Source organism: Lytechinus pictus, chromosome 11 (genome assembly GCF_037042905.1).
Source record: "Lytechinus pictus isolate F3 Inbred chromosome 11, Lp3.0, whole genome shotgun sequence".
NCBI lineage: Eukaryota > Metazoa > Echinodermata > Echinoidea > Temnopleuroida > Toxopneustidae > Lytechinus > Lytechinus pictus.
The window spans coordinates 7,477,023-7,494,700 of NC_087255.1; the positions used below are offsets into that span (position 1 = coordinate 7,477,023).

At 35.1% G+C, this 17,678-nt stretch overlaps 1 protein-coding gene across 1 annotated transcript in view; it reads left to right on the forward strand.

Moving 5' to 3' along the window:
* The first annotated feature begins 2,687 nt into the window (after nucleotides 1-2,687).
* LOC129271354 (basic phospholipase A2 1-like) overlaps nucleotides 2,688-17,678 on the forward strand; it is a 30,729-nt gene continuing 15,738 nt past the window's right edge. The window contains exons 1-2 of the mRNA XM_064106593.1: nucleotides 2,688-2,755; nucleotides 4,622-4,758. Coding sequence (XP_063962663.1) covers nucleotides 2,688-2,755; nucleotides 4,622-4,758 — 205 coding nt within the window. The remainder of the gene's footprint in view (nucleotides 2,756-4,621; nucleotides 4,759-17,678) is intronic.

Consider the following 17,678-nt stretch of genomic DNA (forward strand, 5'->3'; position numbering starts at 1 on the left):
GTTTCACTTCATTTCACGAAACCGTTATGTGCACATCCTGGTCGGTATGCTAATTGGCAGACTGATGACGTCACCCACTCACTATTTCTTTTGTATTTTATTATATGAAATATTCTAATTTTCTCCTCCTTGACAAGTGAAACAAAGTTTTTTTCTACCTGAACATGTAGAATTACCATTATATTAACAGTTTACGGTTAAGTTAATTTGGTCCTTATTGTCAAATTTGTAAAAATTGAAATATTGTATTATTCAAACAATAAAAAACAAATGAAATAGTGAGTGATGGACATCATCGACTCTCTCATTTGCATATCGCTGAGTTGTACATTTAACTGTTTTATGAAAAATAAGCGAAACTTAAAAATGTCATAACTTTCTTATTTTACATCCGATTTCGATGAAATTTGCAGCGTTATGTTTTTTTTATTTTTCTCTATCGATTCAAATCAACAATTTTCTGGGGTGGACTTGACCTTTAACGCTTAACCATATAAGCAAATCAAACTTGTATGGCAAAAGTGATTTTTAACTGAGTTAGTCATTCTGATTCAAATGCATTCGTATCCAAATTCTATTCCACTCTTAATCTTCTTGGAAATTAGTGATAACGTTACTTGATAGTGGACGTATATAGTTACATTATTTTTCTTTATATAAAATTATATTACCATGAAAACGCTGAAACATTACTAATTACATTACTCTAACGTCAAAAATTTGAGTGGGTTGGCAAAGGGATTTTCCCCAATAGCAATTAAATTCAATAAATATCCTCAATCAAACCGTATGCCAATGAAATAATGATTCTCATGATATATTTGACTTAATGTTAATGAAAGAATCAATCGTGACTAGACTACGCTGGGCTACTTATCTTCATTCACGTAGGCTCTTTATATCAAAATTATTTCATAGATGACTTGCGGAATTTGCAAGTCCTCGGCGACCTGGCAATGGACTATTCTCAGCACCCCCTTTGGCAATAATTGTGATAATTCTCGACCGCTAGGTCCCTGTTCCTCGAAACGTTAGCCATGTGGTCCGGGATTCGAATCTCACCGCGATGCCTAGCATCCTTTAGCAAATGTTAAATCTACATTAACTATGTTATTCTACAATTCACGCGCTTCACCCAGGTGAGATACTATGGTTGACCGGTAGGAATGGCGTCGTCAAATGTTTACGGCCAGATCATGATAAAATACATTGTTATAAAATCACTGTGTACATGGTTGTAACTTGATGCATTAATCGATAGGCATATTGCGGGTGATTTATAAGCCAGGAATTGGCCGGCTCTAATCATTAACTGTAGAAATGATTTGATTCTTACAGGACAAGTCCATTCCAACAAAAAGTTGATTTGAATAAAAAGAGAAAAATCCAACAAGCATAACACTGAAAATTTCATCAAAATCGGATGTAAAATAAGAAAGTTATGACATTTTAAAGTTTCGCTTAATTTCACAAAACAGTTATATGCACATCCTGGCTGGTATGCAAATGAGGAGACTATGACGTCATCCACTCACTATTTCTTTTGTATTTTATCACATGAAATGTGAAATATTCTAATTTTCTCCTCTTTGTCAAGTGATACAACGATTAATTCCTCGCTGAACATGTGGAATTAACATTGTTTAATACTATATGGTTCAGGCAAGTTGGTCCTTATTGTCAATGTATAAAAAAATGAAATATTGTATAATTCAAACAATAAAAAACAAAAGAAATAGTGAGTGATGGACATCATCGACCGACTCATCTAATTGTGCATACCACTGTTTTGTAAAAAAAATAAGCGAAACTTTAGAATGTCACAACTTTCTTATTTTACATCCGATTTTAATGAATTTTTTAGCAATATGCTAGTTCATTCAAGTCAGCATTTTCCTGGGGTGGACTTGACCTTTAATATGGTTCTATATATAGTTAGTATTAAAAAACAGTCATAACGTACGCCGTCTTGAGGATTTATATTACCGTTGATTGTTTATTAAATTATGATGAAATCGGACAATATTATTGGTATTTTATAAACAGTAACCATACAAATATGAATTTGATGAGATTTGTAATAGCCTGATATTATCTTCTGCTCTATTTTTCCATTTGTTGTTTTATCTTTCAGTATACCATGAGGCTGTTGACTGAAAGTCTTTTGTTGATATGTGCCCAGCTTATTCAATGTTCCTCATCACTTCTAGAGAGAACTAGAGGTAGGACTTCTATCATTCATTGAAAACCAAATTGTCATTAAAATCTAAACAATGTAATTTACGGACAGTAAAGTATTACATGACAAACATTTAAAACAATAGGATGTTTTAAACATAATCGGGACGTTTCATGAAGTTTTTTTTCAGTGATTTCAGTGTCAAATGTTATGAACTGCTGACATCATTGTGAGTTTCATGACTGGCCAAAAGCAAAATGGTGAATGAATAGTAGTACGTTTGAAATTTGGTCAATCCTCGACCCTTTGTGGTTTAGTATTTTCATTTTTAGAGTAAAGATGAAGGTATCTGTTCATATGTATATGGTAGAAAGATTTTTTTTTCTTAATCACGTGACCACGCCCCCTTATCCTCCAGTTTCTGCTATGTTTGATCGACCCCGGCGTTCCCTTCTCGAGTTTGGAATCATGATTAAGTGTTCTACAGGAAGATGGCCTCTTGATTACAATGGATATGGATGTTACTGCGGGAGAGGAGGAAAAGGTCATCCGATTGACGGAGTCGATGCGTAAGTCGTAATTATTCAAAATAATTACCCAGGGGTCCGTATAGGTCTGGTCTTAAATTATGGGGAGCCAAAGCTTAACAATTATTCTGCTTATATTGTTTATTTCTTATATTTACTATTTTGATTCCCTTTGCTTTCGTAATAAAGAAAATATTTCAGACATCATTCTAAGAAAGTTCTAAATGATTTTAGTGTCATTACGAGTTAATAAATTGAATGTGTACTGACAGTGGCCTGTGCCCTAATTGGCTCTCCATAGTTAAACAACAACTTAAAACCAGGGTGTAATTTAAACCCGAGTTCAGAATACGGGCCATCATGTTTTAACGATCCAGTAGGTATTCATTCATTAACCAATAATTTGTTTGATTTAAGGAAGTTTTCGCGTTGCGACGCACAAACGAATCCAAGAACGCAGCAAATGCGTTGAAAATACACATCAAATAACAATGGACAGCTGGAAGGTCTTTGTCGAAAAATTGACGAAAATTGCAATAACGTCGTTTGTCCAGAATCCAGGACGAACTATCGTTTTTATTCACCTTTTGTCGACAAAGACTTCTTGATTGTGCTATGTCATGAAGGTAATTTGTCAATACATTTTCTATGTTCTTGAAAGTGTCTGCGTCGCGGTGCTTAAACTCCCTGTTAATTTGATGACTGATTTATTGAATAATTCACTTGTTTATTACTCGATAATATATTCTCTTTTTTTCTTACCCATTTGTCTTTCGTTATTTTATGACTTTTTCCACTATTGTTTTCCTCGATGATAAAGATAATTACATAATCATTATTGATAATACAGAGAATGTTTATGGGCAGTCTGGATAGGAAAAGACGATCACACTGGTGTGGGTTGCCGATGGGGGGTTCTGAAAAAAAAAATTTAATGTAGATTTTGATTTATCATGTTTTACATCATTTTACTTGAAAATCTTGAGACGTTTTCGCGTGTCATTCTATGACAAAACTATGATATTATTTTTTCTTGCTCTCTTCGCTCTCTCGAAGATTTCCAAAATAGTGCGCCATAACCCAAACACACCCCACTCAAAACTTTTTGCAACAATTACAGAATGGATATTTCATGGAAATCGTTGTCTTTCTTTCATTTGAGTTACTCTATCATCTTTGGAATCTGTACTTGGGTGTACTCAATTATCAATTCTTCAATACTTCAAAAGTAACTATCTAACGACTTGGCAGCAGTGGCGTACCTGGGATTTTTCACAGGGGGGGGGGGCAAAACCGTCCGCCAAAAAATTTGACAAGCAAAAAAAAAAAAAAAAAAAAATGGTCTTCAAGCTAGTCAGGGGGGCAGGGATACGTCCTTTGCATGGGTTGTGGCTCGTCAGGGGGGGCAGACTGCCCCCTCTGCCCCCCCCCCCCGTAGGTACGCTAGTGCTTGGCAGACATTTAGTCTCCATAACACCTTTCATTTTAACATATTGAGGGGGTTAGTCTTGATTTCGCTGAAACAGACATATGGCATTATGCCATTGGATGTTTCTTCATCATTCGCCATTTCATGGCCGAAAGATGTCTGGTTATTCTGTATGCGATTTGATTTTAATTTCAGTCATTTTTATGATATATTCTCAATGATATTGCGCATTAGACTTTATGATCGCCTCATCCCCTTTCCATGTACTTCCACTTCCCACTTCTCCTCTCTTTCTCTACCCCCCCCCCCCCTCTTATCTCATTTCCATACCCCCTCTCTCTCTCTCTCTCTCTCTCTTTCGTTCTATAACTCTCGAGAAATCTAACTTCTCAATTTTAAATTCGGATAAAAATGTCTCTTTGGACAAAGTATCAGAAAATTAATATGACATTTATAAGAACCACTTAACTTACCCTTCTCTTGCAGATGTTGTAAGCAACACGACGAATGTTACGATCGACTGTTAGAGTCCAAGGCCTGCAAGAACATTGTCCATGCCTACATCAGACCATATCGGTTTTGGCAAAAACGATGCTGGAAGAAAGATGCACAGGTCACGTGTTGTAAGTAACTTTTTGTCAATTCCATAGGGCCATTTATATAAGCAATTTTTTTTAAATTAGAGGTGCAGAGGTGTTGTGGCTCAGTGGATAAGACTCCGGACTTTGAACCACAAGGTCCGGGGTTCAAATCCCACCGCAGCGCTCGCGTCATTTGGCAAGGCGTTTACCTACATTTACTTCACCCAGGTGTAGTAAATTGGTACTCGGTAGGAAGGAATTCCTTGAACGCTCGTGCGCCCGATCAGGGTAGCCGTGCTAAGACCGGGGTAATAGTATGCAGCGCTAAGAAACATTTGTATTAATCGCTATATAAATGTTGCATATAATTATTATTATTATTATCATTGTTTTTATTATTATTATTATTGTTATTATTATTATTTCAATTAGTTTCTTCTGGAAAAAAATATGCAAAGGTTACTTGCTGTAAGTTCACATTTCTTTCAATTTCATAAGGCCATTCATTTTTTCAACCCCTTCCCACCCCCTCATATAAAGAGGGAGTAGTAAGTTTATCTTTGAAGTACATAACTTCAAAAATCAAGCGAAGTTTTGGGCACTGTTGTGCGAACATGACAACCAAAAACACTATAAATGTCATTTTAACGTGATTTTGAACAGAATCCAATCAAATGACCACCCAGATGTTTGTATGTGTATTAAAAACTGTGCCAAATTATTCTGGTAGAAAAATGTGTAGGCCTAGACTTTAACTGCTGAGAAATGGACAAAATAAGCGTGACACGTACGACGAGATGTCAGAATTCTTCCCAAGCAATAAACGAAAACCTTCCAATATGTAAATATCAACACAAAATATATGCATTGATAATCTTCAGTGTCATATTTTCCAGCTTAGAGTGTATGATTTCATAATAAGCTTTATTCTAAATGAATCAGATGTAGATCTAGGATGATGTGGTGACAATTCTCCTTTATTTCAAAATTTAACAAGAAATCTTTGTTTGCTACAGAACAGATTAAGATCAAGATATACCAAAACTCTCTATCTACTCTACGAGCTGTCATTTTTGCCTTTATCAGACATTATAAGCCTATCTAAAATGTGGGCGTCGTGGTCTAATGGGTATGACTCTCGTCTTTGAATATGAGGGACGTGGGTTCGATTCCCCGCAAGACATTTACCCATATTTTGCTGCACTCAACTCAGGTGAGGTGAATGGGTACCGGTACGAAGAAACTCCTCGAATGCTTGTGCGCTAATATGGGCAGCAATTAGATAGCAGCGCTTTGTATCCTCAGCCAAAAAGCGCTTTATAAATCCAGCTATTATTTATTGTTATTGATAATTATTATTATTATCATTAAATCATTATTATTATTATTAATATTATTATCATTATTATCATTATAATTTTCCGAAAAATCGATTACAACGTTTACAAAGTTTGCATGTACGGTTTTAATTTTTTGTCAATATTTTCTCTTTTCTTCGTGACAGATTCTAAGCGCCCCTGTTCGAGAGGGCTGTGTCATTGTGATAGAGAAGCAGCTCTGTGTTTTTCTCGTGCTAAATACAACGAAGATTTGGAGGATTTCGATCGGGATAAATGCCATCTACCTTGGTGGATAACCAGATCATTGTCAATGTTCGATTTGATATAAACCGCCTCATGAGTAAAACTTTTTTGGGGGCAGACATGGCGTATAGGGGGATTTTTCTATAAATCTGTGAGCGAGCATAAATTTTGAACTTTTTAATCTAATTTTGTGATATATTTTGACATAATATTTAGAAAATAATGATTTTAATATTTTCACTTTCCCATTCTTTTTTTTATATATTGGATATTGGTTTTTTTTGTCTTTAAGATTTTGCGGGTTCCTTCTCCCCCCCCCCCCTTCCCCATCCCTACCTTGGCAAATTCAGGAGAACAATGGCAAACAATAATTTATTTAGACAAACTAGGTTTATAGATATGTAAATAGATAAATAGATAGATAGGTAGAAAGATAGATAGATAGATAGATAGATAGATAGATAGATAGATAGATAGATAGATAGATAGATAGATAGATAGATAGATAGATAGATAGATAGATAGATAGATAGATAGATAGATAGATAGATAGATAGATAAATAGATAGATATATAGATAGATGGATAAATGGATAGATATATAGACTGGTGAATAGCTTGAATTTTTCTACCTCGATAGTTCGATATAGTATCTCAAAACATTGTTTGGTTTGTAGGCTAAATCTAGACGAGTGTTAAATAAATGTTCATGTCTTCTCTTTGCATATCAATAATGTTAATGCATAATTAGGAATTAATATAATCTTATCAATATTTGGCTCTAGTAAGAAGCAAATACATGTACACTGTACATGCATATTAGTATTTCAGGATTGTAAATCATGGTATGTGGTTAGTTGCAAGCTGTTTGTCATTCAACGGTCGAATCACGGTCATGGCATTATCATCACTCAAGATGCTTTCATAATAACAAGGCAACGGCCGAGTGTTTTTTTTTTTATATATAAGTGCACACCTAGTTACCAAGAATGCGTATAGCATTTTCATTTATTTCAATGCAGGATAAAAGAGCATTGTTGATTAAATGCCTTGCTCACGGGCTTAGGTGCCGCGGCCGGGATAGAACCCCGGACTTTCCATGTATAGTTAGGCGCCTTAAACCACTCGGCAACGGTGCCTCCATTGTCATGACAGCGATGTTGGTCATGACAGCGATATGGTACGATCGTAGTGCCGCCGTGATACAGCAGCAGACGACCGTAATGCAGCTGCAGTAGACCGTAATACCACCGTTGTAGATCGCCCCTGCTTGAAAGAACTCATTGTGACACAGAGTGAACAGAGTTATGTTCACTTCATTGAGATGCTCCATTTCAACAGAGTTATTAATATCTTGAAAGCATGTTTTACGAGGTTACTACAAATTCACACTGTCATATATGCAGTGTATTCTTTCGGATAGCATGAATAGGGGCGGTATAAATCCAAACAACTGCCGTCCTCTATAATTCTGTCTGATAGAACTGTCAAGACAGTTACTCGATCGCCATTAATAATGATAATAATAATAATAGTCAGTTCTTGTATAGCGCATAACACATTATGAATAACGTCTCATGCGCTTCCAAAGGACTTGGATATTTGATAACCGACTCCGACCTTTACCATATCAATGAGGGCATCCTTGATAAGGTGGCGTATGTTCTTAACGGAGGTTGATAATAAATATGAGTCATGGACAAAACACTAGACTATAACAAAGCATAATTTTGTTCTGTGTCTCTTTCTTCTTGGTTGGTGTATTTTTCTCAAACCGTGCGATATTTTTTTCTTATAACTTGACTTTGGAGATGATATCAGCCATTAGTCAGCAGGGGGATACGTGAACATTATGTCGCCATGGTAACGCTGATAATCTTAAAATAGATTTTTCTTTTGCTTTGGACAACTGCCAGTGACGAAAAAGTCAGGGTTCAAAGTGATGACGATCTTCAAGAAAAGGGAAATCGATTTATCACCATAAGATCTAAAACATGATTTGAGATAAGAGACGGCATCCAGGTAAGATCTGGGCTCCGTAACACAAATATTAGCGATCAATCGCTAAACGGACTGACCAATCAAGATCAATGTTACATGAGCATTTAGTTCAAAATACTGACCTGGAACCAATCAGAAGTGTTCTGTCATATTTTCTATTCATTGCTAAGCTTTGTGTTACGGGCCCAGAAGGGGTTATGCCTCAATCATACCAACAAAACTGGCTCCAAATCGACCGACGATGTGCCATTGAAAATAACCATGCGGCTTCAATTGACATTGAATCGGTTTCACCGCGTGTGTGACAGGGTCAGAACATGCATCAGTGGCGTGTGCAATAGTACCGTCACACTGTCAAAGCAGACGCCAGACCGACCGAATCGATTACGTGTATTTCCAATGACGTGCCATCGGTCGGTCGGTTTGGAGTCGGTTTCGTTGGTGTGTCGGCATAGATAGAAAGCCCCCTATGGAATCGATGCTAAATATTGCATCCTTTACGATTTTCCTGGGGGTGCTGCGTATGTTAAACACCATAGAAAGAATCTCCGGAAGCCAGGTTAGTATATGCTCAGAATGTACAAGATTTGACCCAAAACACCTTCATATGGGAGCGAAAACATTTTTGTTGTTGTGTGGGTTTTGTTTGTTTGTTTGTTTTTTGCTTGTAAAACTTCTTTCCCGCCAAAATCACCTTCATTTTTTAGCGAAACCGTTGTTTTTGTGTTGTTGTTGTTGTTTATTTAGGCTTGTCAATTTTTTCCGGCAAAAATTACCTTCTTTGTTGGCCTGCACTGCAAAAACTCCGGTGTTGATTTAACACCAGACCGGAATCTACATATGTCCGCACCAGAGAAGTATTGAAACAACACCAGTTTGGAATCAAACCGATGCTGGTTTAATACTGATTGGTGTTGTATAAACACCTATCTGGTGTTAGACCAAAACCAAACTGGTGTTGTTTAAGACTTCTCTGGTGTGGACATATATAGATTCCAGGCTGGTGTTAAATCTACACCGGAGTTTTTGCAGTGTGTCATTACCCCCTCTTCAAAATCGTTCCCAGGCCCCTGACCATCCATAAGCCCATCCTCCATGGACCCTACTGTAAGAGTGAACCTGCTGTGAACATGATGAAATGAAACACCATTATGAGAGGGGGTGCACGGTAAAAACTACACTGCAAAAGCACCGGTGTTGATTTAACACCAGCCTGGTATCTATATCGGTCCACATCAGAGAAGCGTTGAAACAACACCACTAAAAAATCAAACCGATGTTGGTTTAATGCCAAATTGGTGTTAGCCTTACGCCAAACCGGTGTTGTTTCAACACCTCTCTGGTGTGAACCGATATAGATACCAGGCTGGTACTAAATCAACACCGGCATTTTTACAGTGTAGGGTGTAAAAATTTACACCTCTTGGTGTCACCAGAGGACCACACCCTGAGGTGTTAAGACACCACCCTAGAAATTGAATATAACATCGAAGAGTGTTATAATAGCCAAAGGTGTTGAAATAACACCCATGTGTGTTTAACGAACATAGTGAACTTAGCACCGGAGTAAAATTAATGGTCAGGCCGTGTGTACACAGGTTAACACTAGTTTTTGGTGACCCAATTTTTTTGCTGGTGCCCCCCCCCCCCCTCCCCATGCCGTGACCCACGATACGCCACTGCAAACATATACTACCAAATAATTATTATTGATTGATTGATTGATTGATTGATTTTATTCGTCAAGAATATCACAGGAGATTACAATAAAATTGAGGAAATACCTTGACAGGATAGCCCATGAAAGCCGAAAGGCTTATTTCCAATGGGGTCCTATAGTTAGTATAAAACATTAACATATTGTAACAAAAAATATAAAATACGACAAGTACTGGAATATTGGGGGGGGAAAATAAAATACATACAAACGTATCCATCAGTCATATAATTTGCAAACATCTGAAGCAAACAATAATCTTCCTAATATGTGAAACAAGATTATATTTTAACATACCCTAATGTATACATTATCTACAATACTAGAAACCAACTGTACAAAATGTGTTATTTTACTGGTAATGCTGTTCTCGGGTAGCTTCCAGTTTTAGGTGATTTTTTAATGCACTCTTAAATTGACAAAAGAATTTAACGGCTTTTATTTTATCAGGAAGAGCATTCCAAGATTGGATGCCATTAAAATAAAAAGTGTTTCCAATATGTCCTTCACGTTTTGGTAATACGAAATTAAAATTACTATTTCGAGTATCGTACCTATGGATATTTGATACCCGGGTGAAATTATTTGCTATATAATGATCTAATTTATCCGAATAGAATATTTTATGCACGTGGTGTAATACTAATTGTTGTGACCTGTGATCTACATGAAGCAATCCTGCCTTTTCAAGTTCATTATATCCGACATGTGCTCTTGGTCCTAAAACATTTATATATCTCACAATTTTATTTTGAATTATTCTTAGCTTTTTCTTATCCGTAACACCCAGACTACCGTACCAAGCCGCATTAGCATAGTCGAATAAACATTGTATTAACGCAAAGCATAAAATACGTCTAGACTTCATATTCAAACAGGTTTGATATCTATACAAAAATTTCAAGCGTGAATTAGCCTTTTTGGCGATTGAGTCTACCAAACCCGTCCATGATAGGTTACTTGTTAAATTAATTCCCAAATATCTTACTGAATCTTTTCTTTCAATTACCTGATTATTATATGAAACCTTGAAATCGTGTGTATATCTTAACTTTCGTTTAGAACAAAATAAAATGCTTTCCGTTTTCCCAACGTGTAAACTAAGCTTGTTGTCAGACATCCATTCGATGCAATTAGCCAAATCAGCACTAATTTTTTTATCAATTATCTTGGGATTTGTATCCGAATATAGCAAGACACTATCATCAGCATATAAAATTAATTTAGATTCGTTAATACATGTACACATATCATTGATGTAAGACATAAAAAGAATGGGGCCTAAAATGCTTCCTTGAGGGACTCCGCATTTAATAGGCAGTGAATCAGAAAGAACCGTCTGCATGGTAACTACCTGATGACGGTTAGATAAATATGATCTAAACCATGTCACACATGCAGAGTCTAAACCCATCACTTCTAATTTCTTTAAAAGTATGCTATGATTTATTATCAAGTTCTCAATTTGCAGATTAAGCATGTTTATTAAGCAGACTTCTTGACAAACTTACAACCCCCGATTAAGACTCATTAAGTTACTTAACAATTTATAGAATTTAAAGATACAAATGTAAGGTTAGAATATAACTTGACAGGTTGATACATAAATGCCGAGATGGTTTATCTGCAAAGAGGTCCTTCGTTGAGTAACTCACGGTCATTAAGGTTCATGTAATAAGGATATTCTTAACCTACTGAAATGTCTTTAATCAATAAAAAAAAATATATGAATATGAATACCTTGAGCAGCGTGTACTAGTAGTAGTATTCGGATATGTTCATTACTAATGTGCTGAAGTTAAACCACCAATTCAAATGATTCATGCTTATTTTTCTCATGCAGATTAAGATAAGGAAATAAGTAATGATATCATGTCACGAGTTGATGTGAATTGATGTTGATATTATTCGAAAAGAATCGAAACATCATATGGATTTTAATTAATTGTATAATACATACATATAATAATCATCATTTATATGCATATTATATTCATTCTTCCAACGAATGTTTGATTACACGTTCATTCCTTAGGTGCGAAGAACAAATATCAATTTATATGTACATTATTCTTAAACAATAGCATTCACAATTCCAATTTATCAAAAAGGCCATTTACAGGCCAATCCACATAACTTTTAATAAATAACCTAAAAACTGGAAATGTTTACGTTAATGTTTTTTTTCTTCTTCTACTGTCATTTCCAATCGACTACCGCATTGCGTTTCCATGGTTACAAAATGAAGGTTTGGCAACAGGCAAAGATCAAACAGCGATCACATTTATTCCTGGAACCTGGTACATGTTACAATATTTACACCTAAATATTTATTTCCGAAAATAATTAACTTCATTCACCTTGGTAATCTCAAAGTATGCTCATGTGATCATTTATAGCTGCAAACAAAACATTTATGTAATGCACGAAGCCAAAGAATAATATATCATATATTCATAATGTTGAGTGAGTATCTGAACGGACGCAGACGACACATGCTATAATCGTGCTCGTTTTGAGATATCGGTATATCGCATTTGCCAGCAAGCCATCTAACGATCAGTACTCCATCCGTCGTCTGCTCCACAATGGATCTAACAATGAATACGTTCTTCACATTTATCATCGTCAATGTTTGTCTTTTATTTGGAATTGGAGAAGCCGGTAAGTTTTCGAGTTAGAAACGTTATAAATCATTGCAAAAATATCATTGTAGGTGATAGGATCATGAAAGGAGATACATGTTCAAGTGGTCTCGTCTCATTCATCAGAAAACTGTTAAATACTTATTAGCATCAAATACTATTAATAATTCTAGTTTTGGAATTTATGATGATCATTATTATTGTTTTCGGAGCAATGCCTTACAAATTTCAGCCCCTTGCAATACCGCGCATCTTCGGTCTCCTCCGTCCCATTTTTTTTTGTAATAGATACGGTTTATTGGAGACTTTCACAAAAGATGTTTTTATGAATAAACCTGAGTGCGAAGAGAGGAACGCATGCCTGTGATAAATAAGACACCGACTCCTTACATTTGCATAACGTAATATGGTAAACAATGTTTATAGAAAAACACCCTCACGAGAACATTTGCATAAAATGCGCTTGTCTAAGTTCATCAGATTGGTTTTGAACTAATAATCTTACATATGTTGTAGCTATAATATTTGGTAGTAGGGAACATGTATGTTTTGTGGGTAAAATAATAATACATTTCAAGCAATGTTGGGTAAAATTTACACATGAGACATACCTATAACAGTACCTACACATTATTAGTTACCATTTACTAAATCATTTTTCATTTTTTCCTACTATAGCTCAAATATCTCAACATAATCGTAAACCATTACAGCGAAATACGCTTTAGTAGGCCCGTGTTATGGAGTCATATTTCACCTGATATCAAAATATGTTCTTCATTTTTTTTCTCATTGAGGCTAAGTTATAATAATTCCTGATTAAAAATCCCATGTTTTTGTTTTCAATTCAAATAAGTATTATTTTACAGATAGGGAAATGCACCCAACTCCACATCATTTTTCTTTTACCTTATTAAAGATTTGCTTTAATTGTTATGTATTAGATGCAGTCCTCGATAAATCATATTATGATCTTTCACTCGTCCTTCATTTGCTAGTTGTATTTATGTCGAAACGTTTTCTTATGATCTTGATATGTTTGTATTCATATTACGTGTATTTTATCATGTTTATATTGTCTGCATTTCTAATTATGCTGCATTTGTAGAAATGAATGGAAACAGAGAGTAAAATTTACCCAATATTGGGTAGAAAGAGAACATGCTTGTTTGCTGGGTAATTTTCCCCTCAATATTGGGCAAAATGCATGTTTGAAGGGTAAATTTCAACGCAACATTGCGTAAAAGCTACAAAATATTTGGTATCTTTTTACCCAACCAACATGCATGTTCCCATTTAACCCAATAATAGGTAAACCTTTCTTTTAGAGTGTATATTTAAAACATATCGTTTACTGACCAATGGTATCCAAAGGTCTATACAACTATACCAGCTATTATGCTCTTTCCTGATGATAAAAGCGTTACCTAATTCAAATTTCCGATCTGCGTTTGTGAACTTCCTCGTGCAATAAAACGGTTTTTCCCAAACTAGTAATTAACCCGGACTTGCCACTAAAAAGTGTCAATAATGATCATACAGTCTTACGATTTTGAGGTGATAGAGAAGGAAACGAGCAATAACCATCGATTCGTCCATAATTATGGTATAATGTGCACAAACATGCATGGCTAACATATCGGTATTACATGCACTCGTTTTAACGGGCCTGTACAAGAACTTAATAGATTTTTATGGGTATTATTACAATGCATAACAAAACTCTGTTAAAGTTCAATGGAGGAGAAAATCCGAATGAAACAAATGAATATTGGCCTATATATCATAGTAGATATGGAATATTCTATTTTTCCTCATTGTCAAGTAATACAACGATTAAATCCTCCCTGAACTTGTAGAATTAGCATTGTTTAATATCATGGTTCAGTCAAGTTGGTCCTTATTGTTAAATATGTAAAAATTAAATATTGTATAATTCAAACAATAAAAAACAAAAGAAATAGTGAGTGAAGGACAATCATCGACTGTCTCATTTGTATGTCACTGAATTGTGCATATCACTGTTTTGTGAAAAATAAGCGAAACTTTAAGATGTCGTAACTTTTGTATTTTACATCCGATTTTGATGATTTTTTTAGCGTCATGCTAGTTTGATTTTTCTCTAATGCATTCAAATCAACATTTTTCTGGAGTGGACTTGACCTTTAAAGACACCACCCCCTTCTTTACTGTACATTGCTGTGAACATTTAAAATCGTTTAATATATATATTGGATTTTATTGCAATAAAAACTATCAAAATACAATCACAAGCAGTCAAAGACTGAAATAAGTGAATGTTTACATACAAATAGAATCATAACAAAATATAATGTAAACATTATAAATAAATATCAAATACAATACAAATTCATACAAATGAAAAAGAAATGTATCATAAATAAATACAAAAGGCCATAAGTACTACAAAGTGTCACCAAGGAAGAAAAAAGAGGAATGAAAGATTAAGAAGAAAGAGAGAGAAGAGAAAAGAGGTGGGAGAAGGGAAAGAAATTGGGATAAGACAAAGAGAAGGGAAAGCAAGAGGTGGAATTTGAAAGAGAATAGGAGGCAACCTTCAGAAAAAAAAACTAATTATGCAATACAAGACATTTAACAATGGTAACAAGTAAATAAAGTAGTAGTTGCATCGAAACGAGCACAAAAAAGGGAAAAGTAGAGCTGAGGAAATACATGTAGACTCCCGAAGGAAGTCGAAGCAGTGTTGAAATTGCACATGAGTAGATAAATTGCAAACCATCTAAAATTCAAAACCTGAAACAGTACAAAAATGTTTGCGGTGGCCTGCCTTTACAGTATAACATGAGCTCGTGGCTTAATCATACTTACAATTTGGAATATAATTATCATGACATATTGTATCATGCGACGTAAACATTATCAGATTGTCAAAATATAAATCCTTCTAAGCCTTGAGCGCGACGATGACCTTAAATCTCGCATTCAAAGCATCCATTCTCATTGTGATATTATCATTCCATAAACATTGTTCGAGCTCGAACTCTGTTAATTGATTACATCCTGTGTACAGATTACATTCATTAAACTCGTCTCCGCCTTTAAAACACATTCAGTGAAATCAGTTCATGATGATGATGATGATGATGATTGCCAATGTGTTGCAGTGGCGAATCTACGGGGGAGCACATCCGGCCCGTGCCCCCCCCCCCCCCCTTGAGAGCCAGAGTCAATATTTTAAATGCAAATATTCCGTTCTTACACAAGTATGCCCCCGACCCCTTAAAAAGTTAGCATTTTTTTAATGGGAATATGTCGTTCATATACAAGTGGGGACCTTTTTTTATTGCTTTTCAAATTTTACGTGGACGAAATGACCTACAGTTTTTGTTGAAAATCTTCTTTTTTTGGGGGGGGGCTTGTTAAATTTTCCTTGGGAAAATTTGCCCCACCCCCCTTGGAAAATCCTGGATCTGCATCTGGTGTGTTATGTATTGAGCTTTTTAGGTTTATTCAATGGTCAAACGTGGTGGCAAAAAAAAATGTTTTATTTGATTAAAAAAAACATTGCAGAGGTTGATGATGATAACGATGATGATGATAATATGATGATGATGATGATGATGATGATGATGATGATGATGATGATGAAAATAAGAATTTGTCTTGCGCGGTGTTTTCTATATTATTGCACTCAAGTGCGCAGTGTGAAACAGCGCAAATAAAAATTGGAAACGCAACAATAAATAAGATATGAAAGTGATAACTGAAATATGTCATAAATTACAACTCCATGCGTTAATTTCATACTTTGGCAAAGAAGATTCTGGCATGATAATACATGTTGCAAATTATATATGCGAGGACACTTTTCTAAAGTAATTTCAAGTCACCAAAAAGAAAAGCTTTCAAGGAAATGTTGATGAATGGCAGAGTTGAATGGGTTATGAACTATGAATGGGTTTTGAACCTAAAGCCGGCTAGCAATATCATTGTTTGCAAGTTTCATGCCATCCCCAGTTTTAAAACACACATATCCTATGTATAACACAGTCAAAGTGAAATCACTCCCCTGTCATCTTGACCAGATTTTTTTTTATTGAAAATCCCCTCGTTCCTGCCATGTACTAACTCACCCTGTTGAAATGACTCAAAATGCAAAATCTTTGTGGTTATATTATGTTTCATGATGATGTATAATTTTACATAATTATGCAGTATAGAATTAGGTGTGAAAATCAAGAGCGGAGATACGGTATACATGGTATAGGAAGAGACATGTTTTTTTTTCCTTCATATTCTCTCGGATGAATAATCTCTCGGGGAAAAAAATACATTAAGGAAATATATTAACATGAGTAATAACAGTTCAAAAGGGCCGAGCTAGTGCCGATATTTTACATTTCCAACATATCGATGGGCTATATTCTTTTATTCTTATTGGTATTGGGGAATCCCATATCAGATTCTTTTATATAAATATATAAAATGCCGTAAAACATCAGTAAATAGATCAGCCATGATAGAATAGATTTGTTTTTATGCCATATCTAAATATATATACCAGTTTCATTTTATGCAAATCTCAGTGTATTAAGATTATTCTCTTTTGATTTGATAAGTATAGCTGCATGCAATTAAATCTAACCTCGGCCAATGCTGTGATAAACATTTCCTTTCAAACTCTGATTCTTGGCCTGGAAATTACATTTCATGACATGAAATTTGCCCAATTCTGACGATTAAACGTATTCAATGCCAATTTCTGACTGGAAATGATTTCGTACTTGATAAAGTCACGTGACATAAAAAGTGCAAGTGACTGAAGTTTTGTGATGAACAGACGTTTTATTTTCTTACTATTTTTTCAATGACGTCATGGCTCAATACGTTCCCATTCTACTTTGAACGCAAATGCATGTTTATGACCTGGATTTTTTTTTTCTCTTTAATCCTCATAAGAGGGACTTTATTTGTTCATATGATATTTACAATCGTTTTTACAAAAGTCACGTACAAAAAATATACATAGATAAA